Source organism: Colobus angolensis, unplaced genomic scaffold (assembly GCF_000951035.1).
Source record: "Colobus angolensis palliatus isolate OR3802 unplaced genomic scaffold, Cang.pa_1.0 Scaffold14, whole genome shotgun sequence".
NCBI classification, from domain to species: Eukaryota; Metazoa; Chordata; class Mammalia; order Primates; family Cercopithecidae; genus Colobus; species Colobus angolensis.
Window position 1 is genome coordinate 298,996 of NW_012114488.1, and position 27,585 is coordinate 326,580.

At 39.0% G+C, this 27,585-nt stretch overlaps 1 protein-coding gene across 1 annotated transcript in view; it reads left to right on the top strand.

Annotated features, from left to right (window-relative positions):
• The window catches only part of PSD3 (pleckstrin and Sec7 domain containing 3), a 274,984-nt gene that overhangs the window by 147,215 nt on the left and 100,184 nt on the right, over positions 1-27,585 (top strand). The window contains exons 7-8 of the mRNA XM_011934855.1: positions 2,798-2,841; positions 25,714-25,907. Of these exons, the coding sequence (XP_011790245.1) occupies positions 2,798-2,841; positions 25,714-25,907 (238 nt within the window). The remainder of the gene's footprint in view (positions 1-2,797; positions 2,842-25,713; positions 25,908-27,585) is intronic.

Below are 27,585 nucleotides of genomic sequence, written 5' to 3' on the forward strand. Positions count from 1 at the left end.
GAAGATATTAACTAGACTGGTGGAAGTGAGAGACCATGACGTCTAGGCTACACGGGAAAGGAAGTAATGACTGTTAGGCTAGAGGTAAAGAAGAATCAAGGGAATTCATTTCTTAACTAGGCTGAGTAGATAAAAAGATGGGAAGTTGTGTAGAGAGTGTATTTAAGTTTTGAATGCATTTGTAAAGTGTCTTCCTTTTATTAAGAAAAATAGTGAATCATGATAAAACACTACAAAGAACGAGGAAAATTCCTTTGCAATTTTGCAATTGAAAAGAATAGAGATGACATCCACTGTTTGGATTCGGTATGCTACAATAAAAAAAATCTATTCTATGTTATTTACGCAATGAGAGGACTTGATCTGCAGTACTGCAAGTCTGTGGATTTCGGCAAGCTGCTTTGTAATAGATTATCTTCATGAGATATCTGGCTGATTGAATAGCAAGAATTTTTAAATTGAGAATTCTACTTCTCTTTAAGGAAAATATTCTTGAGGGCAAAAGTATTGGAAAAAAATTGTGCTAGAACAGAAATGAATGTATTAGAAAAATTTTAGATGTTTAGCTGTCGTTTAAACCATCTACCTTTATGAACAGATGTTTAAAAAATCTTTGCCTCATTGTGAATTACTCTGGATAATATTGAGTATGATAGTAGTATCTAAAGAAACGTTAATGATCTGTCTCTTTTCATTTGTAGTTTCTCAGCCCACTGTTACTTGTGGGTTCAAAATGGCTCATGCAAGTAATATAATTCATTTAAAAGGCATTTGTCCAACAAAAGCCCTACTGAGACTTGAGCTAGATTTCAACTCTCTCTGCGTTTCCGTAGTTGTTCAGCCTCCTGAGACATTAACTGTATCATAGATTGGAGCTCTTCAGTAAACCTGAGTTCTTCAAAACGAATATCCAATTTATAGCATGGTCTTTGTGCCTCAGTATACGCCGTATTTTAATTGTATGTTCTATCCCTTTTGTGTTTGAGAATACACACCGTGTCCTGAAAAATAAAAAATGTGACCTGGTTTTTATTAGCTACTATAATTTTTCAGTAGTTGAATTGACCATTGCAGCCACAATGGAGAATTTTTATGAAGTTTGTCAAGATAGTGGCTAAGAATACATGTATTGAGTCATAAATAATATAAAATCTGCAACTTAAATAAATTTGTACTGAATTTGGAAGTATTGCTGAAAAGTGAATTCACTATTGGTGTGCAGGGTTTGCTTACACACATGTAAACGCTTGAGTGAGACAATGTTAAGGGCCAAAGGATAGAAATACAAGGCAGTTCTGCTCTGCTGTGCTGCTTGGACAACTTTCTGAACCTGCCTTTTCTTGTTTGAAAGATAAGAGGTTAGATGACATATGATCCTCCTTTTTTCTGTCTCAGAGTAAATGAAGTCTTGGCTAAGCCTTCAAGTTCTAATTGATCCAAGTCATTCTTTGAGGAAAAATGGTCCAACATCATCATAATATTGTTATGCATACAGTTATTTTGTTGAATATAATTTGCTCTTGTGATTTTGTATCTTAGAAATGCATTTGTGTGTTCCTTGTAACATCTTACTTAAAATTTAAAAGTAAAGCCAGACACCGTGATATGTGCCTGTAGTCCCAGCTGTTCAGGAAGCTGAGGCAGGAGGATCACTTGAGCCCTGGAGTTTGAAGCTGTTGTGCACTATCATCATGATTGTGAATAGCCACTCCACTGCAGCCTGGGCAACATAGCAAGACCTGTCTCTTAAAAAAATGTTTCTTGGTAGTTGGTATAGTGGAACAAGCTGACTACAAGGACCTTTGTAATGCTAGAGCTGGGAGAATCAGGGTGGCAGTCTTGTGCTGACTTAACTATGCTATTATTGTTACCAAGGGTCTAAAGAAGCTTTCTGTCTAATCTGCCACAACCGCACACACACCACAATGTGTAATACTTAATAACTATAAGGCAGAATTGGAATGTTTCACTGATAATAAAAACTGCTTAAGTCAGTGGTATGGAAACTCTAAAACAGTTCTAAGATGCTTTTCCATGTCTGGCTTCAGTCCCCCTGCCATGTATCTTACTCTTTAATTTGCCATGAAAACACTTCTATTTCTTTCAGTAATGAAAAAGGAAAAAAGGAAAAAAAAGGCGGCCAGGCATGATGGCTCACACCTGTAATCCCAGCACTTTGGGAGGCTGAGGTGGGCGGATCACCTGAGAACCGAGTTCAAGACCAGTCTGGCGAACATGGTGAAACTCCGTCTCTACTAAAAATTAGCCAGGTGTGGTGGCAGTGCACACCTGTAATCCCAGCTACTTGGGAGACTGAGGCAAGAGAATCACTTGAACCCAGGAGGCATAGGTTTCAGTGAGCCAAAATTGTGCCATTGCACTCCAGCCTGGGCAACAGAGTGAGACTCAGACTGACAAAAAGAAGAAAAGAAAAAAGTATGAGTACTCCACTGGCGAACTGAGTGAAACTACAAGACCATATTTTCAATATGAGAAATAGCATGCACAGTGTAATTTTAATCACATCCTAATATGTTACAATAGCGAAATGTAGTGCAGTACTGTGCCTTACCGATAAAGGATGGTTTTAACTTTGTGAAAGTCTCTTTGTTTCATGAAACGTTCAGCCAATGCTCATTTGTCTCCCCATGTATTCTTCACCTTTCTAAAGCCAAGATGACTGACAAGGGGGGCTTCGCGCCTATCCCGTTATGAAGGAGTTACTTGGTCATTTGCTGAATTCAAAATGTGGAACAGAATGGAAAGAATAATTTGATCTCATTTTCTCTCTTTACAGGCTCTGTACAACTCAATCAAGAATGAGAAGCTTGAATGGGCAGTGTAAGTGTGCTGGACTTCAGCCTTTTAATAATGAACTACTCACTTTTTTCCTACTGTCTTTATGCCTTGGAAGTGGTCTTAAAGGAGGATTAAATATGCATTGCCAATTCTCATTTTACACCAAGTGTCTTACCTACTTTGGTTTTATACAAGTAAACCCAGATACAAGTAAAACCTACTTGGGTTTTACACAATAAACCCAGAGTATACTGTGGTTTTTTTGGTACTCAGTGTGTTCCTATTCTGCTTTTAAAATGGTTACTGTACCTGTAGGTAATTATTATCTTTTAAATTTATCTTTTAAAAAGTAACATTCTAAAAGAAAAATCTGCTGATGAATAGCATGTATTCCAAAATTTAATACAAATGGTTTTGGTATCATCCACTTATTTTAATTATCTCCTTCCTATCATCATAGATCATGGCTTTCCAGGTTTATTTCCTAAGATACTAATCATACTGGGACATTGATAGATACTAAGCACAAAACAGCAACAACAAAAAAGGTTCTGTGAATAGAATAAGCTTGGGAGATGATGGATTGAATAAAGCTATTTTATTTAAACTGCAGAACTTCTAGGAGCTTATCCAATGCCAACGTGTGTTATCAGTCCTCAAGAGAGGAATAGAACGTGTAATATTTCCTGACTCTCTTTGACAGTAGAATGTAGTGTTTCAGGGTACATACTTCGGGATATGCTACTAAAGATGAGCTACATCTAAGTCTACGAAGAACAATACCACTCTTGTTAAAATTTCGCTAATCAGTATAGCAGTTCAAAGTTTTAATTTTTAAAAAAGTTATGGAAGAATATGAAATTTTTAATCACATTACCAGGAAATTAGGTCAAAATGTGTTTTTTGTAATTAGAGCTTCATGGATTTTATTTTTTGCTTTTACTAAGTATTCATAAGTATTGTTTTACCACATGACCTAACAGCGTTCTACAATGAACTCGGGTTTACAGAATCATAACTTAGGAGATAAAACTTGTTCTATCATCTGCACATTGGAGGAACATGGGTTAGTAGTTGACTATGTATTACATACAATGTGCGGGAATTAATTTTTAAAGTATCAGCACCACTTGAATTGCTTCCACTCACTGTAGAGTCATATGGTACTATTGCAAGTTAGGAAGTCAAAAGTTAAGAATTTAATATTTGCATATATATATATATGGCTTGTGTGTCTGTATGTATATACATGATGAGACTCATTTAAAGGCAGCATTCCATTTCAGGGAAAACAGATTATTAAGAATTAATGGTCTGCTGTCAAAGGTGATCATTCTTCTTTGGGCTTATTTCTCATGAACAAAAGTGGGTTTCATAGAAAAATTTTGTGAAGGATATAGTCAGAATCTTGCTGAAATGCAAAAAGGACATCCTGACATATGCAAAATATGCAGTCTAGAGAAAATAAATAAAAATGGCATCATTGTATTCACTCTGGGCAAGAGAATACATTGAAGATTCTTTTATGAAGCTATTTTAAAACACAAATACATATATTCTTGAGGACCTCTTTTGTAAATCTAGCTTTTTTTTGAATTTGTTATAGCAGATTTTATTTATTCATTTATGGGTAGTCAGAGTTGGATGCAGGAAAGCTCTATCTTGCGTGTGAGCCAAGGGTGGAGGGGCGGGAGTTTACCCAGTAACTGGCTGCTTCTGTGGCCCTCCTGTGAAATTAGCAGAGCATCTTGTTCAGAAGCCTGCATTTCAGAGTCAGATACATTCTGGCGTGAATTACAGCTTTTTCATGTAGTAGCTGCTTCACTGACCAAGTTAACCTGTAGCCCTCAGTTTCCTCTTTTGCAAGACTGAGCAATTATTGAGCCTTGTGTAACCTTCCGGATGACACTGTGAAATGTTCGAAAACACAGAACATAAAGCAAGTTGCTCTTCAGTTGATGCCTGATGCTGTAGCTTTCAAAGCCTCAATTTCTTTTTTTTTTCTCTTTTTTTGTTTGTCTCTCTTGTTCATATGCATATACATATACTACATTTTTATACTTTATCAAGAATTAGAAGAAGACACTATAGTGGTTATCATATAATTAACTTTCTGTCTTCACCTATAAAATGAAGGAATTGGATGAAATGATCATAAGTATTTTTTCTACTTCTAATACTCTGTAAATTTCTGAGTTTTATCATATATCAATGTTTCCTTCTGTGGAAAAAGTACTACTCTGTCAAGCAGATATAAAACAAAGGGTTTATGGGACACCTAAGTCTTGGAATAAATGCTAGCTCAAACAAAATTAAACAGATCTGTAACCAGCCTGTTCAATCGGTGTCCATCTTGAATTCCTGCAGGAGAAATTTGAATTTAAAAATCTGACGTACATCTTCAATTTCTGTAGGAAATAAATGGCCAATACCCCAATTTATTAAATCACTGAGTCTTACTTTTATCTTAAAGCACCTTTTAACATCTAAAACTGGTGTTTTTTATTGAGAACACACTTCAGAGAACCCTGACATACAACAACGTATGTGAGCCTTTAGAAAAGGAACTAAGCAGCCAAGCATGGTGGCTCACACCTGTAATCCCAACACTTTGGGAGGCTGAGGAGCACAGATCACCTGAGGTCAGGAGTTCGAGACCAGCCTGGCCAAAATGGTGAAACCTCATCTCTACCACAAATACAAAAATTAGCTGGGCGTGGTTTCGTGCGGTTGTAATCCCAGCTACTCGGGAGGCTGAGGCAGGAATATTGCTTGAACCCAAGAAGCAGAGGTTGCAGTGAGCCGAGGTCGTGCCAGTACACTCCAGCCTGGGTGACAGAGCGAGACTTGGTCTCAAAAACAAAAACAAAAAAAACCCAAGCTTTTTCCTTCATAAATGTACATGGATATAATTATTTATGACACTGTGCTCTCCCGGTTCTCCCATGCCTCTCTAAACTACACTTTTTCTCTGACCCATTTTCCTCATATTATCCCTTAGTGTGAGATGGACACTTAGAATTGTCTTCTTCCAGTGTAGCCTCCTCCTCAGCAATTGCAATTCACTCTTAAAACTTCTTCTGCCATTCTCTAAAAAGTCTTCCTATATATATACAGCTCTGACCTCTTTCCCAAGTTTCAATTCAGTGTTTGCATTTTCCTGCAGGATGTTTCTGCTGGCGCTTAGCACTCATCGTCTGTCTCCAAACTTTGTCGTGTGTGCTCCATTTCTATTAATGACACCAGCATTTCCGGCTTACCTGGATTTTAGCCTTTACATCATCTTTGACACCCTCTCACGCCACCACTTCCAACCCCTGCAGAAATGGCTCCAAACAGCATCTTTCCTCTTCACTCCTGCCATTCTTTTGTTATTCAGGCATTTATACTGTTTGCCTCCTTAACAAGGGCTTCCATCTCTAGTCTTTCCTGTACTTCAACCTGTGTGAAGTTCCCATGTGCTGTAAAACTTTAATTAGGCGCTTCACATTCTGCCAGTTATTGATTTTGTTCTCCATTCTTGTCTTCACACAGCCCCCATTTCAACTAGGCTCCTAGTAGGTGTAGCTACCCGTGCTAGTCCCATCGCTGCCTTCCTTTTTGCCAGTGTTCGTGAAGTCACCTCTGCTGGGAACCTGTGTCCCATAATCTTTTTATGTTCAAAGTCTACCATCCTTCACAGTCCAACTCCTGAATTCCATCTGTTTTCTGGAAGTTTTTTCTGATCTTGCTAACCAGAAGTATGATCTCAGCCTTAAGCTTCCATTTTGCTTTATCTGATGACACCAGCAGTTTCTATACGCCATTATGGTTGGTTGTAGTAATGTGCCGTTAGATTGTAAGCTCTTTAAGGAAATGATACATGTCTGGATTTGTCCCTTCATCTCCTCTGTTGCTGATCATAGTGTTTTTATGTAATGAAGCCTCCGTAAAAGGCTATAGAAAGGATGTTAATGATATTGAAAGAACCGCATTTCTTAAAAGAGAAGCCTACAAGTGTTTAGTTTAGAAAATAGTTACAGGAAAGGTAGTGATGCTGCAAAATCTACAGGATGATGCATAGAAGACTTACACAGGAGGCATCTTGATGTGGATGTCAGAACCTTAGAGGAAATCACGGTAGAATTATTGAATGTTAGAACTGGAGAATGTTATAACTGTTATAAACCTTATAGGTTTTTATATCATTGGTTTTCTGACCGGGTTCAGTGTAACCTTGGGTTACAGGGAGATGTCTTGGGGCCTCGCCTGGGGGTGTGAGTGAGGGGAAAGAGGAAAATTGATGGCGACCCAGTTCTGCTTCCCGTGAGTATTATGCCTAGTTCAACTGATGAAAACAGCTCCGCTTTTATCTCTTTTGCATACATGTACAGGGTTCTGTTTAATATTTTTAAGGTATATGTTCTTTAAACATTTTTTTGAGAAACACTTATCTAGTCCAGTGTTCTTTATATATGAGAAAAATTAAGTCAAGAAGTGTTCATCAGTAGGGTCCAAAGTCCAGTGTAGTGGGAAAGCCAGGATTGTTCCCGCTGTTATGGCCTCCTATGGCACCACCATGCTGCCTGGCATCTCTGTAGTCACACAGTCTTATAAAGTCTTTGAAGAGCAGGGATTGAGCCTGAATGTTTCTATGCCACCCTTTGATACAGTGCACATTAAGAGAATTTTATATCAATTTGCTAGTCTCATTAAATGCTCATAGAATTACTAGAGTTTTTCCCTTAAGCCAGTTAGTAGCAAGGATCATTTGTTTATTCATCTATTCCACAATCTCTACCCAACTTCTCCTGTGCCTGGCCCAGTGCTGTGCCCTAGATACAAATATGAATGAAACACAGATCCTTGCCTAATGAGAACACAACATGAGATTGAGGGGAGAGGGAGGACTGTACAAAGATGCAAATACAGAAATTGTAATGAAGAGAGCAGTGAGTCAGATTGACTTGTGGAAAGTCTCAGCTGCCTCATACAGGACCATGACCATTTGTCTTTCCAAGTTCCTTTGCTCAATTGTTTATTATTAATGAAGCCTGTATTTGTTGAACTATTTGCACCATGCAGCCTGCTGATAATTTGGGGAGAACAAAAGTATACAAGGCATTGAGGCATTTTTTTTTTTGGCTTTAAGAAATTTCCAGTCTAGGCCGGGCGTGGTGGCTCAAGCCTGTAATCCCAGCACTTTGGGAGGCTGAGACGGGCGGATCACGAGGTCAGGAGATCGAGACCATACTGGCGAACACGGTGAAACCCCGTCTCTACTAAAAAAATACAAAAAACTAGCCGGGCGAGGTGGCGGGCGCCTGTAATCCCAGCTACTCGGGAGGCTGAGTCAGGAGAATGGCGTAAACCCGGGAGGCGGAGCTTGCAGTGAGCTGAGATCCGGCCACTGCACTCCAGCCTGGGCGCTAGAGCGAGACTCCGTCTCAAAAAAATAAAAAGAAAAAGAAATTTCCAGTCTAAGTGATAAACAAAATAAGTAATTACTCTTTCTGAAGGTGGGAATGGTGTAGGATGAGGTGAATTGAGGTGGATGTGGGAGTTTATATCTTATGTTGGAATTGCTTAAAATGTTTCTGCATGAAGATCTTCAGAAAATACAACAATTAACACAAATAGGAAAATAAAATTAGTTCAGTATTGTCTATTAGGAAAAGTAATGTTCTTCTCTTCCATCCTTTGACTTTCATGTTTATTGCTGCTTTCTATAACAGTGTTTACAAATTGTAAGAAATCTCTCCTGTTTTAGTCTGTTCTTGCACTGCTATAAAGCAATACCTAAGACTGCGTAATTTATGAAGAAAAGAGGTTTAATTGGTACACAGTCTACAGGCTGTACAGGAAGTATGATGCTAGCATCTGCTCAGCTTCTGGGGAAGCTTCAGGAAACTTTCAATCGTGACGGGAGGCGAAGGGGGAGTCGGCACTTCACATGGCCAGAGCAGGGTGGGTTGGGAGTACCACACACTTTTAAACAACCGTATCTCACAATAAATTACTCACTTTCATGAGAACATCACCAAAGAGGGAAATCTTCCCCCATGATCCAATCACCTACCGCCAGATCCCACCTGCAACCATGGGGATTACAATTCAACATTAGATTTGTGGGGGGCGCACATCCAAACCATATCATTCCGTCCCTGGCCCCTCCAAAATCTCATGTCCTTCTCACATTGCAAAATACAATCATGCCTTTCCAACAGTCCCTCAAAATCTTAACTCATTCCAGCATTAACTCAAAGCCTTATCTGAGACAAGGCTAGTCGTTTGTGCCTATGAGCCTGTAAAATTAAAAACAAATTAGTTACTCCCAAGATACACTGGGGGTATGGGCATTGGCTAAATACTCCTGTTCCAAAAGGAAGAAAGCAGCCAAAAGAAAGGGGCTACAGGCCCTGTGCAAGTCCAAAACCCCAGCAGGGCGGTCATTAAATCTTAAAGCTCCATAATAACCTGCTTTGACTCCATTTCTTATATTCAGGGCACACTGGTGTGAGGAATAGGCTCCCAAGGCCTTGGGCAGCTCTGCCCCTTTGGCTGTTCCAGAGTTCAGCACCCACTGTTGCTCTCATGGGCTGGCGTTGAGTGCCTATGGCTTTTCCAGGTGCAGGGTCCAAACTGCTGGGGGCTCTGCCATTCTGGGGTTTGGAGGATGGTGGCCCTCTTCTCACAGCACCACTGAGTGACCCAGTGGGGACTCTTTGTGGGGGTACCAACCCCACATTTCCCTTCTGCACTCCCTTAGTAGAGGTTCTCCAAGAGAGTTCCACCCCTGCAGCAGATGTCTGCCTGGACATCCAGGTTTTTCCATACATTCTGATATCTAGGCAGAGGCTCCCAAGCCTTAACTGTTGTAGTCTGCATACCCGTAGGCTTAAGACCATGTGGAAGCCACTAAGGCTTATGGCTTACACTCTCTGTAGTGGCAGCTTGAGCTGTACCTTGGCTCTTTTAGCCACAGCTGTTGCTAGAGTGGCTGGGATGCAGGGAGTAGTGCAGGTCAGTGAAACTTTCTTGGGACTGGCCCATGAAACCATTCTTCTCTCCTAGGCCTCCAAGCCTGTGATAGGAGGGGCTGCTGTGAAGGTCTCTGAAATGCCTTTGAGGCATTTTCCCCATTTTCTTGCTGTGAGCATTTGCCTGCCTTTTAGTTATGCAAATGTCTTCAGCCTGCTGCAAATTTTCACATGGCCAGGCTGCAAATTTTCCAAACTTTTAGATACAAGTTCCAGTTTTATGTCATTTATTTGCTCACACATAGTAGCTTAGGTTGTTAGAAGCAGGCGGGTTACTTCTTTAATGCTTTGCTGCTTAGAAACTTCTGCCAGATACCCTAAATCATCACTTAAAATTCAAAGTTCCACAGATCCCTGGGGCAGGGGCACAGTGTCTCCAGGTCCTTTGCTTACACATAACAAGCATAACCTTTGCTTTAGTTCCCAATAAGTTGCTCATATCCATCTGATACCTCCTCAGCCTGGCCTTTGTTGTCCATATCACTATCAGCATTTTGGTCACAACAGTTTAACAAGCCTCTAGGAAGTTTCGAACTTTCCCTCATCTTCCTGTCATTTTCTGAGCCATCCATACTCTTCCAGCTTCTGCCCATTATCCAGTTCCCAAAGTTGCTTCCACATTTTCAGGTGTTTTTATAACAGTGCCTCACTTCTCAGGACCAATTTTTCTGAATTTGTTTCTTTGGGCACTGCCATAAAGGATACCTGAGACTAGGTAGTTTATATAAAAAGAGGTTTAATTGGCTCATGGTTCTGCAAGCTATACAGGAAGCATCGTGCTGGCATCTGCTCAGCTTCTGGGGAGGCCTCAGGAAACTTTAAATCACAGTAGAAGGTGAAGGGAGAGCCAGCATTTCACATGGTCAGAGCAAGAGGAAGAGAGAAAGGGGGCAGGTGCCCCACACCTTTAAACAGCCAGATCTCATGCTAACTCACTCACTCACTATCATGAGAACAGCATCAAAGGGGGTAATGCCTTTATGATCCAGCCACCTCCCACCAGGCCCCACCTTCAGCATTGGGGATTACAATTCGGCATAAGATTTGAGCAGGGACACAGATCCAAACCATATCACTGTCTTATCCTGGTTTAAAAAAAAAAAAAAAAAATTCATGTATTGCCTCATTTTAATAAAGTCAGCAAGAAAACAGTTTTAAATAATGAACTTCTGGGTTCCCCCTACGCTCATGCTCCCTCAGTGTTTTAGTTACAGCAGCATTGGCCTTGCTCGTCATTTAGCACATTTGTTCTTTTTAACTCTGGATAAGCATTTTACAACTTTGCATCGTGGAATAACCTTTGCTGCCATTTCGTATTGCCCTACAACTCATTTTATAACAAGAACAGTTTAAAACATTAGCTGTATTTGCTAATAAGTTAAACTATTTCCTGTCTGCCCTCACATATTAAATTGTCCTGGCTAATTAGGTGAGGTGGTAGCACGTTGGTATCTTTCTGTCCTTCCAGTCATGTGTTATGATAGCCGTGAGCTTTAGAAAGTTTGATTTTAAATACCAACACTTTGTAGTCTGGCTTTTCTTTTCCTTGTTGCAAATTTAAATCATGACGGGTCTTTTCAGGAAATCAGTGCTGCCTGTTTGTTGGCTGATTTGCTGAAATTAGGAAGTAGAGAAAACTTTCCAAAGATGTCCTCCCACTTCTTTGCCGTTACGTTTAACACTGCCTATGAAGGTGTGAGTGTGTGCATGTACATCTCTGTGTATATTCTTGGGGGATAATAGAGGCAATGGGATTACTATTACCTGTTTTTTTATGTGGGCACCTTGATTCTTCATTTAACCCAAGGGCCTAAATATGAAATTGATAACTACTTCCAAAGTCTCTCTGCTTTGTGAACTCTTAAGAAAACTCTTTTTCCAACAAAAGAACCCTTCTAGGGCTCTTTTACTTTGATTATTTGATTCCCTTATCGTATTTCACTTAACTCAGCATTGATTCTCATTTCATTTTAGGTAATAATACATATTAATAAAAATGTAATCTCAGTTGTTTCTCTGTGGGAGATGGTAATCTCATAAGGACAAATAGTTTTATTTTCACCCAAGAGTTTTTCTATTAGTTTGGACTGATCTAGTTGTACCACCTTACACTTTTTAATAGAATTTGTTGCCTTTCACTTAAGTTTTTCATTTTTTTTGTTGTAATGCTTCATTTTGTTTATTTGCCAACATTAGAATCAGCCATGAAGAAAAGTAGAAATTCTTTGTGTGTACTTTTTAGAATTGAACTTACATGCTAATGAAAAGAATACTTCCTAATTTTAGTTAAAATGTTTTTTACCTTGATATAAAATTATTTGATTTTCTTGAAAAAAGATAACTCATGGTAATTTCCTTTTTTACAATGGCTTACTATGTTAAATAACTATATATCCTTAATCCCTAGTGAATGTAGATATATAAAATTGTTAATCAGAGTAGTGTTTCTTAATAGTAGATGTAGATAAATGAAAGAAAACTTTCTTGCCCAAATGAGTTATTTGGGATGAAGACATTTATGAAGGAACTTTAAAATGAAAGTAATTTGGGCCGGGCGCGGTGGCTCAAGCCTGTAATCCCAGCACTTTGGGAGGCCGAGACGGGCGAATCACGAGGTCAGGAGATCGAGACCATCCTGGCTAACACGGTGAAACCGCGTCTCTACTACAAAATACAAAAAACTAGCCGGGCGAGGTGGTGGGTGCCTGTAGTCCCAGCTACTCGGGAGGCTGAGGCAGGAGAATGGCGTGAACCTGGGAGGCGGAGCTTGCAGTGAGCTGAGGTCTGGCCACTGCACTCCAGCCAGGGCGACAGAGTGAGACTCCGTCTCAAAAAAAAAAAAAAAAAATGAAAGTCATTTTCATGTTAAACTTCAAAATAGCCATCTATAGGTTGACAATCATTATTAACAAGAAAACTAAGGCAAGAAGAAGTTGCTGCCGTGCCTCTTGAAATACTAGAAAAACATTCCCAGTGTCATTGCTATCTATGGGACTATACTCATATTCCTAATATGGCAGATACTACAGCATACTGGACTCTTGGTAAACTAATAAGCTGGACAATGGTATAGATAAAACAGATATTTTAAATATATAACCAAAAATTTAATTTGAGTGTGTGCAGAGAGAGGTAGGGAGCTTGGCATTTAGGGTCATAAGTAAAGAGAACTCACCATGGAAAAATTTAAAAAATTATTTGCGTGAGGTACTTGACTATAAAGAAGGAATAATGCATTCATTTATTGTTGGGAGAAACAGAAGGAATAAAACTCAGTTCTCTGTTTGAGGTGCTCATTCAATTAAATGTCTTTTCTAGATACTCATTACACCTCACTGAAATACTAGAATGAGATTTAATGTTCTTATTGTCATTGCTGTCTGTTTCACTCTACTCAAATTCCTAACATGCCTGGTACTGCATCGTGCTGGACTCTTGGTAAGGTAATAATGCTAATATTAATACTGGCGTAACAAACTTACAATACAATCTATATGAAGAATAACTAAGATGAAATCTATATATGTATAGTGATTATGTAAAGGATATTATTAGTTTGATTGTTCTATTTATATTCATTGAAGACACCCTGACTGTAAGAAAAGAAACAGAAATGCCATAGTTAAGAAAAATTGACCATTAAGTTGAAATACTAAACTAAAGAATTGAGATCACTTAATTTTGTTAGCTATTGATTATTAGAGTTTTCTACAATAAAGTATTTTTAATTAAAAAATTGTTAGCTAAAAATGATATCGAACGTGGATCAATCTTTTGGATTTTGGTATTTAAAGGAAAAAGGTTTTCAGTGGTTAGAATTAGGGAAGACTTGCTATGGTTTCAGCGTGTTTCCAGAGTTCATGTGCTGGAAACTTAATCCCCAATGCAAAAGTGTTAGGAAGTAGCACCTAATTAGAGACTGGTAGGTCATAAGGGAAAAGGGCTCTACAGTAATTAATGGATTAGTGTTATCATGGGAGTGGGTTAGTTATCATGAGAGTAGTTTTGTTATAAAAGCAACCGTGATCCCCGACTTGCTCTCTTGAGCTTTCTTGACCTTCTGCCTTACTAGGAGAAGGGCAGCAAAGCACAAGAGAGCAGGTGGGGGTCAGAGAAGACCCCAGCAAGAAGGCCCTCATCAGATGCAGGCCCCTTACTTGACTTTGAACTTCCAGCCTCCAATACTGTAATAAATAAATCTCTGTTCATTTCAAAGTATGCAGTTCTTGGAATTCTATTATAGCAACCCAAAACACACTACGACAGAAAATTGGTACTGAGAACTAGGGCTGTTGCTATAACAATAAGCTGAAAATGTGGAAGGAGCTTGGAATTGGGTAATGCATAGAAGCTGGGACAGTTGTGAACTGAATGCTAGAAAAAGCCTAGATTGCTGCAAATGGAGCACCCCTGGCAGTTCAGTGAGGGCTCAGGAGAAGACAAGAAATTTAAGGACCACCTGGAACTTCTGAAGTTACATTACTTAAGTGATCATGATTGGAATGTTAGTAGAACCATGGACAGTAAAGTCCATTTTGATGAGGTCTCAGGTAGAAATGAAGAACAAGGTGTTTGAAACTGGAGTAAAGACAGTCCTTATAATGTCACAGAGAACTTGGCTGAATTGAATTCTTGCCCAAGGGCTTTATGGAATGCAGAATTTATGAGCAAGGAGCTAAGATATCTGGTGCAATAAATTTCAAAGGAAAATATTGATGGAGTTAAGTAGCTACTTTTAACCACATAGAGTAAGATATGAGAGGAATGACTTAAAGATAGAATGATAATTAAAGGAGAAGCAGAACAAAGATTTTGAAAATGTTCAGCCTGGCCTTATGAAGAATGATAAAGCATGTTTGGGAAAGCAAACCACAGTTGTGACCAAGCAACCATTTGCAAAGGATATTGATGTGGATACAAGAGATCAAGACAATGGGAGAATAACCCCCAAGTACATTTCAGAGATCTTTGAGGCTGCCCATTCTATCACAGCCCCAGAAGTCTAGGAGGGCAGAATGATTTTAAGGGATGGGCCCAGGGTGCTCTCCACCAGAGCCCCCTCAGTTCTCTATTCCCCACATTCTGGCACAGCATTCCTTGGCCACCCCAGCCATGGTGCATGCAGGTCTAGCTACAGCTCAGCCCACTGTTCTAGGAAATACAAGCCATAAACCTTAGCAGCATCCACGTGGTGCTAATTCTGCAGGCTCACAGAATGTAGAAGTTGTAGAGGCATGGCTTTCTTTACCTAGATTTCAAAAGATGTCATGGGGTATTCCATGAGAACTGCTGGGTGGTCTGAGCCCAGCGAAGTCATAGGGTTGGGGCTACCTGAGGCCTTGGGGGCCCAGCACCAATTCCAGTATTCCCAGGATTTGGGACATCAAAGGAAACTATTCTCCAGCTTTAAGTCTTAATGTTGTTTTCCCTATTTGGTTTTAGAGTTGGGTTTTGTTAATTCTTTCTTCTTGCCTATATCTCCCTTTTGGAATGGGAGCATCTATATCTGTCTCACCATAGTATTTGAAGTAGATAACTTGTTTTGATTTCACAGGCCCACAGCTGGTGGGGAATTGGCCTAAGGATGAATCATGCCTCGAATTGACCTGTATCTGATTTAGGTGAGAGTTTGGACTTCGGACTTCTGAGTTGGTGCTAGAAAGAGTTAAAACTAGGGTCATTGTGATGAAATGAATGTATTTCAGAGACCACAGGCAGAATACTATGGTTTGAATATGTCCCCCAACAGTTAGGCAAGGCTTCATAAGAGGTGATTAGGTCATAAGGGCTTTGAATGGATTAATGTTGTTATTGCAGGAGTTGGTTTCTTATAAAAGCAAGTTCACAGCCCTCTTGCTGTCTCACACTTTCTTGTCCTTGCACCTTCCACAATGGGATGTTACAGCAAGAGAGTCCCTCATCAGATTCAGGACCGTCGACTTTGGACTTCCCAGTCTCCAAAACTGTAAGAAATAAGTCTCCGTTCATTATAAACTTCTCAGCCAGTGGAATTCTGTTTTAGCAACACACAGTGGACTAGGACAGCTCTCTCATACAGCTCTGTGAAATGTAATTTGATCAAGAACCTGAATCATATCTCATACTTAACATTTAATCTGAGCTCACACTTAACATTTAAGTACGTGTCTTCTCAGCTGAACTCAGGTGTATAGGAAACTGGAAAGATTTGACACCCAGTTCTTAGCTTTAAAGGCCAAATTTTTTTTAAAAAATGACAATACATTGTTTGCTTCATGTCAAGTGGCATCTCTCTTGATGATGAGATTGAGATGGATACTTAGAAATTTTAAGGGTTTTATTGTGGAAAGTTTTAATATTTCTCAATATGATGAAAGTGATGTACTTTACAAATATTGTTATCTTCATTTCACATTATCTTCAACTTCAGAATATTCAGAGCAGACAGGCTGGTGAGCAGATGGAATGTGATTATGTTAGTAGCCTACTTGTCCTAAAGCATTTTTAGAATCACTGAGGAGCAAAGAATTATGGAAGCTGGGATGTAAAGAAAGGATTTTTCTTAGTATGCGAAGGATAGAGAGTTTTATATCCTCTATATCAATTGCTAAGTTATTGATGTTTGATGAGGTGTGATACAAGATGAAATACAATAAATATAGTTTCTGAATGATTTTTAATATGTATATGAGGAACATTTTAGACAGTAGTTGTTTCATTGAACATTTACGTACTCATACATTATAATACATACATATATGTATACTTTTTAAAGGTGAGAAAATTCAGCCAGATCAAGAATACTGACGGAAGCTATTTTTAGTTGCCTGTTAAAAATTTTCCAGTAGATCTTTTGGAAATACCTAACATCTGGCTTGACCCCAGTGTATTTTCAGAAACTTGTTAACCATTGGTTAAGTTTGTCTTGGTTTGGAAAGCATACTACAATCATTGTACATATGGTCAGATCCTTTATTTAGAAAGCCAAGTTACTAGCCTACATCTTTCTCATATCTGGCAGCATTTTTCTTAGTATTAAAAGGCTAGTGATGAAGCCTAACATCTTTAATAAAAGCATAGTCTCTTTTTTACTTTTAGGATTCCTGTGTCAAAATAAAGTATTTTTAGAGAATAGAATGTAATTCATATTTTCAGCAGAATTTTAAAATTTAACTACATGCTTTCTTTTTTATTTTTGGTAAGTGACAGAGATCCATTTTAAACTCATCCTGCCTCGTGGTATAATGTGATGTGGTATGATAGAAACCCCATGATAACTCAGCACATTTTTTTATAAGTTCATTCTTCACTTTATTTTCCTACAATGATCTGATCACAGTATTGAGATGTGAGCCACCTTAGTGTTCTGCCCCTGCATTCAGCCACCACCTTTATTTTTTAAACTGCTTTATTGAGGTATAATTTTTATACCATAAAATTCACCCACTTAAGTGTACCGATTTTATGGTACACCAGTGTTTGTAACTTTGCACAGTTGTGTAACATTCACCATAGTTTATCACCCCATTGCCATCATCCAACAAGGATTTCTTGCATTTATAATTTAGCATATTTGATACAGACTCTTTCCTCCTCTCTGATCCTATACTGCTTTGTAAACAACTCTGTGGAGACATAGAGTATTTTATAAAAAATGTGTTACCCAATATTTTGTGTATCTCTTTCCCCTACTGGATGGTGAACCCCTCGAGGGGTCTTAATCATCATGGTATCAGCACTGCCTAGCACACACTGCCTGGCAACTTAGAGCTCCTTTTCATCCCTACTCAGCTGGCCCTGATGCCCAGGGATACCAGTTCCCAAGCTTTGCTTCCTGGAGGAGAGCAGGGATATGGTAACATCTAGCTTTTAGGCTGGTTGTAAGGTCAGGAAATTAAGTTACAGGGATCATGGTAATGGTTGCCTGTACAAGGTGGAGTTTGGGACCTGATTTATATCCCCTACCCTTCTGTAATGTTCTGGCTAGAGGAGTGTATACACAGAGCAGAGTGATGAGCGAAATGAAGTCAAGCCTCTGCTCTGTAATGCAAAGTGTAAGGCACCCACAGAAAGTTATATTGAGAATGTGATTGGGACCTGAATGGCCACCAGGCCTGCTGAGCCTGCCAGCCTAACCGTGTTACAGGCTGTGCAATCAGAACTAAAAGAGCAGAGGTGAGCTCTGCCCCACTGGGTTTGCCACACAGTAAGGCAAAAGGAATAGAGTGCTTTGCCTGATGCTAATGAAGTAGTGGGGGCAAGCGTCGAGTTTCCCTTTTGAGACACTCAAAGGTGGGTCAGTGGGGCTAATTAGTTCTGCTTCCTAAATAGGAAAGAACAGGGGTTTATTCTGCCATCTTCCCTCCAGTCCTACTAATGTGTTAGTCCATTCTCATGCCGCTATAAAGAACTGCCCAAGACTGGGTAATTTATAAAGGAAAGAGGTTTAATTGACTCACAGTTCCGCAGAGGTGGGGAGGCCTCAGGAAACTTACAGTCATAGCAGAAGGGGAAGCAAACACGTCCTTCTTCACATGGTGGCAGGAAGGAGAAGAATGAGAGCCGAGTTGAAGGGGAAGGGCCTTATAAAATCCTCAGATCTCATGAGAACTTGCTATCACGAGAATAGCCTGGGAGAAACTGCCCCCATGATTCAGTTACCTCCCACTGGCCCCTCCCATGACACATGGGGATTACAGGAACTACAATTCAAGATGAGATTTGGGTGACATGTCAAACCATGTCAGTTAACAATGTATGCAGTTTTGTTGCTGTGGAGGGTTTGCATGGTAAAACTTGGGGTACTTGCTCTATTTCACAGGGGAGAGGCTTTTTTGCAGCATTTAGCCTAAACTTAATCAGCATAGGTTTCCATTTAGGGTCAATGCTATAGAGACACACGAGATCTCCTGATCTTTTCTTGTGGTTATTTATTGGTCTATGTCAACAGAGTTCTGCAATCATGGAATACCAGAACTAGAATGGATTCAAGACTACAGTCTACTTCCGAGAGCTGTTTTTTGAAAGTGAATGGGGATTCCAGAGACCTCTCTACTCATCCTGAGCTCCCACTCCGTGGACAGGCTTTGCATGGCTTGTATTTACTGACTTAGAGCAAGCTTCAAATTTTACATATGAGGAGGCCGAGATCTAGAGAGATGCTGCAGCTTATTCAGGATCACAGTGAAGTTTATGGAAGAGCAAGTACTGAGACACAGTTGTCCCAGTTTTTCTTCTCTAGGGCACACTCCCATCTGCAAAAGGGATAAAATTAATCTGAAGCTATGGTGAGGTAGCATCTAAGTATATCCGTTTCCTTTGGCTGCCATAACAAAATGCCACAAATGGGCTTAAAAAACACAGATTTATTGTCTCGTGGTTCTTTGATCACTGAGATCAAGGTGAAAATAGGGTTGGTTCCTACTGAAGACCATGAGAGGGAGTCTCCTCCATGCCTCTGTCCTCTCCTGTGGTAGATTCAGGGTCTTCCTTCTGTATGTGTGTATCTGTGTCCAGATGTCTCCCTTTAATAAGGACATCAGTGTTGTTGGATAAGGGCCCACTCTAATGACCTCATTGTAATTTAATCATCTTATTTCCAAACAAGGTCATGTTCATACATGCTGCAAGTTAGTACTTTAATTTCTCTTATGGGGACTGAATTAAACCCATAACACTAAGACTAGAGCAATAAAAGGGAAATGGGGCAAAATGGTGCACTAGGAAGCTCCAGGCCCTTGTTTTCTTAGGGAAACATTCCATAAACAAGTAAGACTATCTGAAATAACTTCAAATGTGCTCTGAAAACCAAAGATGTACAGCAACCAGGCAAACTCTGAATTAAAAAAAAACAAAAAAAACCATTTAAAACAGTAGGAAATTTCAAAGCAATGTTACTTGTCCTTGCCCAACTCCCTCCACAGCATGGTATAGCATAGTCCTAAAGAAGCAGCCCAGTTACTTACTCCCTCTCTTGGGATGCAAGGAAGAAAGTGGGACTTGATTACAATATTCTGGCCTGTCTGTGGACTGCCCACGTGACTGGTTTCCATTTTGCCTAAAATAGGGATCTAAGAGGGGATGGTAGCATAGTTTGGATCTCAGACTGGCATAAGCCACAGAAGGCAGTGGTCGATGCCATGGCACCTGATGCTGTGCTTTCCCCATTGTATGTTATTGGAACCTTTCCCAGAAATCCAGTTGACCGTAGCTACTTGGAATTTTTTCTTGGCTTTCTGTTTTTAACACCAATATCATGCTGTTTTGATTACAGTAGTTTTATATTTTGCAGTCAAAAAATGATGCCTCCAGCCTTGATTTTTTGCTCAAGATTGCTTTGGCTGTTTGGAGTAGTTTCTAGTTTCCTACAAATTTTAGTATTTTTTTCTATCCCTATTAAAGAAGACGTTGGAATTTGGTTAGTAGGTATATTTTAACAATATTAATTCTTCCAGTTCATTAACATGGGATTTTTTTTCCATTTATTTGTGTCTTTTTCAATGTTTTATGGTTTTCAGTGTACAGTTCTTTACCTCCTTGCTTAAATTTATTCCTTTTTTTTTTTTTTTAATGCTTTTGGAAGTGGGATTGTTTTCTTAATTCTTTGAGTATTAGGGTACAAAAATGCTACTCATTTTTGTGTGTCGATTTTATAATCTAAAACTTTACTGACTTTAGCAGTTCTAACAGTTGTCGGGGAGGGGTAGTTTTTACGGTTTTTCTATATATGAGATTATGCTAGCATCAGAGACAGTTTCACTTCCTTTTTTTTTTTCCTTGCCTAATTGCTCTAAAACTTCCAAAACTATGTTGAACAAAAGTGGTGAGACTAGGCATTCTTGCCTTATTTTTGGTCTTAGAGGATAAACATTCCACCTTTGACTGTTGAATATGGTGTTAGCTGTGGGCTGTAACAGTACTGGATTTTTTTTTTTTTTTTTTTTTTTTGAGACGGAGTCTTGCTCTATCACCCAGGCTGGAGTGCAGTGGTGCAGTCTTGGCTCACTGCAACCTCTACCTGCCGGGTTCAAGAGATTCTCCCGCCTCAGCCTCCCAAGTAGCTGGGATTACAGGCGTCCACCACCACACCCAGCTAATATTTGTATTTTTACTAGAGATGGAGTTTCACCATTTTGGCCAAGCTGGTCTTGAACTCTTGCCCTCGTGATCCACCCATTCAGACTGTAACAAAGGAATATGTTTTCCACCTAAACATTGTAATAAGAGTGAGAAAAAAAGAGCTGACCCATAACTTTGGAAACCAGTATAAGACAAAAGAAATGTACACAAACACTGTGCTCTAGGAGATAAATTCATTCCTCGCATGGGTATAGGCTAGCAATATTGGAACTCTTTTATATGTTTACTAGGATTGAACAAATCAATATAGTGCAGATCATGAGAGCCAGGTTTCTCACTGTTGAAGATGTACAGATAAGCAAGTGGGGGAAGGCTGGAATGAACCTTGTGCTGGCTTCAGTGTGGTGGTGTTAATAGGAATTAATTAGGATAGATGGATGGATACACAAATATAGATGTGTGTATACACATGAGTATACTTATGTATACAGTCATACATCACTTCATAACAGTCATATGTTCTGAGAACTGTGTCATTAGGTGAATTCATCATTGTGTTAACATCATGTGTACTATATGGCATAGCTTATTGCTCCTAGGCTATAATCCTGTATAACTTCTTACTATGCAAATACTGTAGGCAGTTATAACACAATAGTACTTGTATATCTAAACAGAAAATAAACAGTACCCAAAAAAATGAACAGCAACAAATATGACATTAAAGATTTTTTTGTAAATGGTAATCCTGTTTAGGGCACTTTACCATGAATGGAGCTTGCAAAACAGGAAGTTGCTCTGACTGGTGAATGGATTTGAAAGCCTAGGACATTACTACACAGTACTGTAGACTTTATAAACACTGTAAGCTTAGGCTGCAGTAAATTTATTTTTAAAAACCTTTTCTTCAATTATAAATTAACTTTAGCATACTGTAACTTTTTTACTTCATAAACTTGTCATTTTAACTTTTTGACTTTTTTTGTAATAACAGCGTAAAACACATTATACAGCTGTACAAAAACATTTTCTTTATATCTTTATTTTATAACTATTTTCCTATTTTTGAAATTTTTCCTTTTTTTACTTTTAAAAACTTTTTTTTGTTAAAAATTAGAACACATTGGATTTATAGGCTAAGAGTTCAAATAATAATAATTAGAACACAAATACACACACTAGCTTAGGGTCACACAAGGTCAGGATCATCAATATCACTGTCTTTCACCTCATATATTGTTCCACTGGAAGGTCTTCAGGGGCAGTAACATGCATGAAGCTGTCATCTCCTATGATAACAAAGGCGCTTTTTTTTTTTTTTAATTTTACTTTAAGTTCTGGGATACATGTGCAGAACCTGCAGGTTTGTCACATAGGTATACATGTGCCACGGTGGTTTGCTGTACCTATCAACCCATCATCTAGGTTTTAAGCCCGCATGCGTTAGGTATTTTTCCTAATGCTCTCCCTCCCCTTGCCCTCCACCGCCCCAGTGTTCCCCTCCCTGTGTCCAAATGTTCTCACTGTTCAACTTTCACTTATGAGTGAGAACATGTGGTGTTTGGTTTACTGTTCTTGTGTTAGTTTACTGAGAATGTTGATTTCCAGCTTCATCCATGTGCCTGCAAAGGAAAGGAACTCGTTCTTTTTTTATGACTGCATAGTATTTCATAGTGTATATGTGCCACATTTTCTTTACCCAATCTGTCATTGGTGGGCATTTGGGTAGGTTCCAAGTCTTTGGTGTTGTAAATAGTGCAAAGCCTTCTTTTGGAACACCTCCTGAAAGACCTGCCTGAGGCTGTTCTACAGTTAACTTTTTTTTAAATAGTGGGATACTCTAACACTGAAAAGCATAGTATAGTAAACAGTAGACAATGGGATTTTTTGGCTACATTATGATTTTACAGGAGCATATTGTATATTGTATGCTGTCCATCGTTGACCACACATTGTTATATGATACTTGACTATGTCTGCCTAACTTTCTCTATTGAGAGGACCCCAAAGCAGTGAGCACACCTAGCCCCTAGGTTTGGTTTCTAAATACTATTCTCCAGTAAAAAGAACCAAGGCTCCTTGGCGAAGTGGTTGATTTCTGGGCCAGGACAAGGGAAATTTAAGATGAGCTTGGAGGCATTTTGTGGTACCTGAAAGTAAAGAAGTACATTAGAAGATGAGGCATGTTCACAGGATGTGGGAGCATACTTTATTATAACTCCCAATGGCCGAAGCTGGAAAAATTTAAGCAACAAATTAAATAACAATAGTATTTGTATTTGATTATAACCTAAAGAATGAAACAGATATCCGTGTGTCCATACTTACAGAAGAATTTCAATTAATGAATGTAGAATATAGGAGGGAACCATTAAAACACCATAAATAATAATTGTTACAAGATCCCCTAATGAATGTTAAAGTTAGTGGGTAAAGGAGAATCAGAATATTTGCATAGTTACAAGATGTCTCCCCCAAAACACTTACAAAGTTAAATAGTAACTTTACTGTGGAGAAACCTGTGGGACACTACCTTACCCAAGTGATCATGGTTAATTATAACCAGTAATAAAACTTGTATCCCCTGGACCTAATGCACTGAGAAAGGTGCATCACCTGTATGGAATCTTTCCCACAAAAGGCATAACCTCTATCCAGTCATGAGAAAACATAAGAAAAACCTAAACTGAGGATGTTCTACAAGATAACTGACCAATACTCTTCAAAGTGTCACGGTCATAAAGGACAGAGAGAGACTGAGGAGCTGTTACAGACTAGATGATGCTGAAGAGACCTCAGAATGTGCTGTTTGGTCATGGATAGGATCCTAGAATAGAAAACGTAAACTAGCGGAATCCAAATAAAGCCAAGTTTAATTCATTGTGTTAAACTCATGTTAATGTTTTAGTTTTGAAATTTTTGCTATAGTTACTAATGTATAAGATGTTAACATTAGGAGAAGCTTGGCATAGGGGAATTCTGTCCTTCACAAATCTGAAATTCTTTCAAAATGTGAAACATCAGTTTTTTCTCAGAGTCCAGGTTTATTTTCACGTATCTCAAAATTACTGATAAAATACCAATAGAGAAAAAAAAAGTTGTTTTTCTGTGATCACCATCATTATCAAACACTTCCGGTTTTGTGACATATTTAAAATACATTTTGGTTATTTGCAAACTATGAATCTGACAAAGGTCTAATATTCAGCTTCTATAAGGAACTTAAACAATTCAACAAGCAAAGAACCAAATAACCTCACTAAAAAAGTGGGTAAAGGATGTGAACAGATTCTTCTCAGAAGAAGATACACAAATGGCCAACAAACATATGAAAAAATGCTCATTACTAATCAGAGAAATGCAAATCAAAACCACGGTGAGATACTATCACATACCAGTCATAATGGCTGTTAATAAAAGGAAAAAAAGGAAAAAAAAAAGATGCCAGTGAGGCAGCAGAGAAAAGGGAACACTTAAACATCATTGGTGGAAATGTGAATTAGTTCAGCTACTATGGAAAGCAGTTTTTAAGTACTTTCTTAGAGTACGTAAAAAAGAACTGCCATTCAACCCAGCAATCCCATTACTGGTTATATACCTAAAGAAAGATAAATCATTCCACCAGAAGGACACATGCACTCATAGGTTTATTGCAGCCCTATTTACAATAGCAAAATCATGGCATTAACCTAGGTGCCCTTCGATGGTGAATTGGATAGAGAAAACGTGGTACCTAACACACCATGGAATATTCTGCATCCATAGAAAAAGAATGATATCTTGCCCTTTGCAGCAACATGGATGCAGTTGAAGACTATTATTCTAAGTGAATTAATAACAGGAACAGAAAACCAAATGCTACCCCTTCTCACTTATAAGTGGAATCTAAACACTGAGTACACATGGACATAAAGATGGGATCAATAGATGCCGAGGATTATTTTTATGGCGGTTGAGAAAGTAGCAGCTATCACATGCCAAAGCACTGTGCATGGCACCACCATTCTAATCCATAGTAGCTTTGCCTGGGGTTTTAATATTAGGGACTAGCATGGTTGTTTGGGAGATGTTGTTTACTGTTGTCCATTGGGCTCACTCTAACACTTTTGCTGTTTTCCGTACACCTAGTTCTATGCTAGACCCTGTAGAAATACGTAAGTCAACATCATGATTCCTGCCAATAAACTCCCATTTGTTTGAAAGGCCGGTGACTTTAGAGATTTTGTGATCATATCTACATTGTCTCTTCATTATTAAATCTGTGACCTTGTATATTTATTTAAACTCACTGAATCTATTTCCTTATGTGTAATAGAGGATATTAATATCAGTCTTACAAGATATTGCCATGAGCATAACACCTGGCACATAGAATACATTTAACAAATCGTGCCTGTCATTACCATGGTGGTGGTTGTAAAAAGTGATAGACCGGCCGGGCGCGGTGGCTCAAGCCTGTAATCCCAGCACTTTGGGAGGCTGAGGCGGGCGAATCACGAGGTCAGAAGATTGAGACCATCCTGGCTAACACAGTGAAACCCCGTCTCTACTAAAAAATACAAAAAAAACTAGCCGGGCGAGGTGGCGGGCGCCTGTAGTCCCAGCTACTCGGGAGGCTGAGGCAGGAGAATGGCGTGAACCCGGGAGGCAGAGCTTGCAGTGAGCTGAGATCCGGCCACTGCACTCCAGCCCGGGCGACAGAGCGAGACTCTGTCTCAAAAAAAAAAAAAAAGTGATAGACCATTGGCATACAACGTAGTTTTTTACAGTAAGTAGTTTTTTTCTTTGAATATTGTGGTACGTGTTTAACTCAGTCTTTGTGCTTTCTCCCTTTTAGAGATGATGAAGAGAAAAAGAAGTCCCCTTCAGAAAGTACTGAGGAGAAAGCTAATGGAACACATCCAAAGACCATCAGTCGTATTGGAAGTACCACTAACCCATTTTTGGACATTCCTCATGATCCAAATGCTGCTGTGTACAAAAGTGGATTCTTGGCTCGGAAAATTCATGCAGATATGGATGGAAAGAAGAGTAAGTATCATGTGTTGTCATTTTCTGTTTCATTTATTTCATCTTTATGCTCAAAGTGAATTTATCTGAAAGTCAAGGATGAAAAAAATCATGTTTATCTATTAGACATATTCTTGAAATTTGATATGGCCTCTAACCCTAAATTAAAACTCCAATGTGGCACCTGCTCTTCTCTAAACAGAATTATAGAACTTTAGAAATGGCAAACTTCTTACAGTTTATTCATTCTCTATCCTTTCATTCATTTATTTAGTCATGGTTTCAACAAGTAGTACTGACTACCTGCTGTGCCAGGCACCAGAAATACAGTGGTGAGCAAGAGGGACAAGGTTTCTGTCTTCATGAAGTTTACATTTCTGGTGGTTGAGGGAAAGGTTGAATTTGCAATGCATAGAAAAATTAATGGTGTAAGGTCCCAGAGACAAGGAATGGAGGGAGGGAATTCGTATCCAGTGCATATGTGGAATGACTGGCCTTTGAGAAGGTGGACAGGTGAGATGTAGGAGAGCATACTATAATTAGCTTTGGGAAATTGAAGGAGCCCAATTGGATGGCTTCTGATATCTCTATGAAGTATGAGACATGATTATCTTGATAAATGATGGTGTTTGGAATTTGAGAGGAATGGAGCATGCTTATATAGTTAGAATAATCATAGTACCACTGTTTCTATCTGTGGCTGGATCCTTTTTCTTAATGTGTTAGCATATTCTATTAGCTTACAGTCAAGAGAAACATTACAGTGGAGTGGCTTTGACATGGACTTAGCAATGCTGAACAAATTTCTTAATGTTCCCAAGTTCTTTAAGACTACATCCACCGTATTTTCTGTGCACCTTATGTACTGGGTTACTAGACTACTTAATTTTATCTCACAGCATCATGTCAGAGTTCATATAGGTGTAAGTGACGGCAAGTCAATCCATCTTAGAAAAAGGGCACACCTGAAGATGGGTTGTAACCCGGACATACTCTGCATTTCTATCTCTGCGTGACTTTTTGTGTCAGCATTATTCTTTGGAATGAGGTCCTTTATACATGGTTATTAGCAGTGCTATAGATCGTGTGTTTAATTTTGACACCAAAGAGGATTCTTCTTCTTCCCTAACTTCTAATGTAGTCTGGTCTAGGACAGGATTCTGACTTGTATCACTGAGAGGATGGAATATTATGATTGTCAGCCCCCACTTGCATTCAATGGCAAGAGGAATAAGATACTGGTCTCACAGAATAGGAGTTCTTTCTTTCCAGTGTGCACACACACCCTTCTTCATACCTTGAATAATGCATTTGCCAAACACTGCAGCTTTCCTTTTACACCCAGAAATATACCATCTCTCTGTAACATGCCTGCCCAGCTGCAGCTTCTGTCTCCAAGGCTAAGATTTGTTGATTATGTTCATTCCCCTCAGTCGGGTATGGATGGTACTTAAATCTATAGGCTAAGCGAAAAATATGAAAATACAATTGTCCCTTGATATCCGTAGAGGATTGATTCCTCTCGGAATCCAAGGACACTCACAGGTACCAAAATCCAAGGACACTCAAGTCCCTGATGTAAAATGGCATAGTATTTGCATGTAACTGATGCATATCCTTCCATATACTTTAAACTATCTCTGGATTACTTTTATTTATTTATTTATTTATTTATTTATTTATTTATTTATTTATTTAT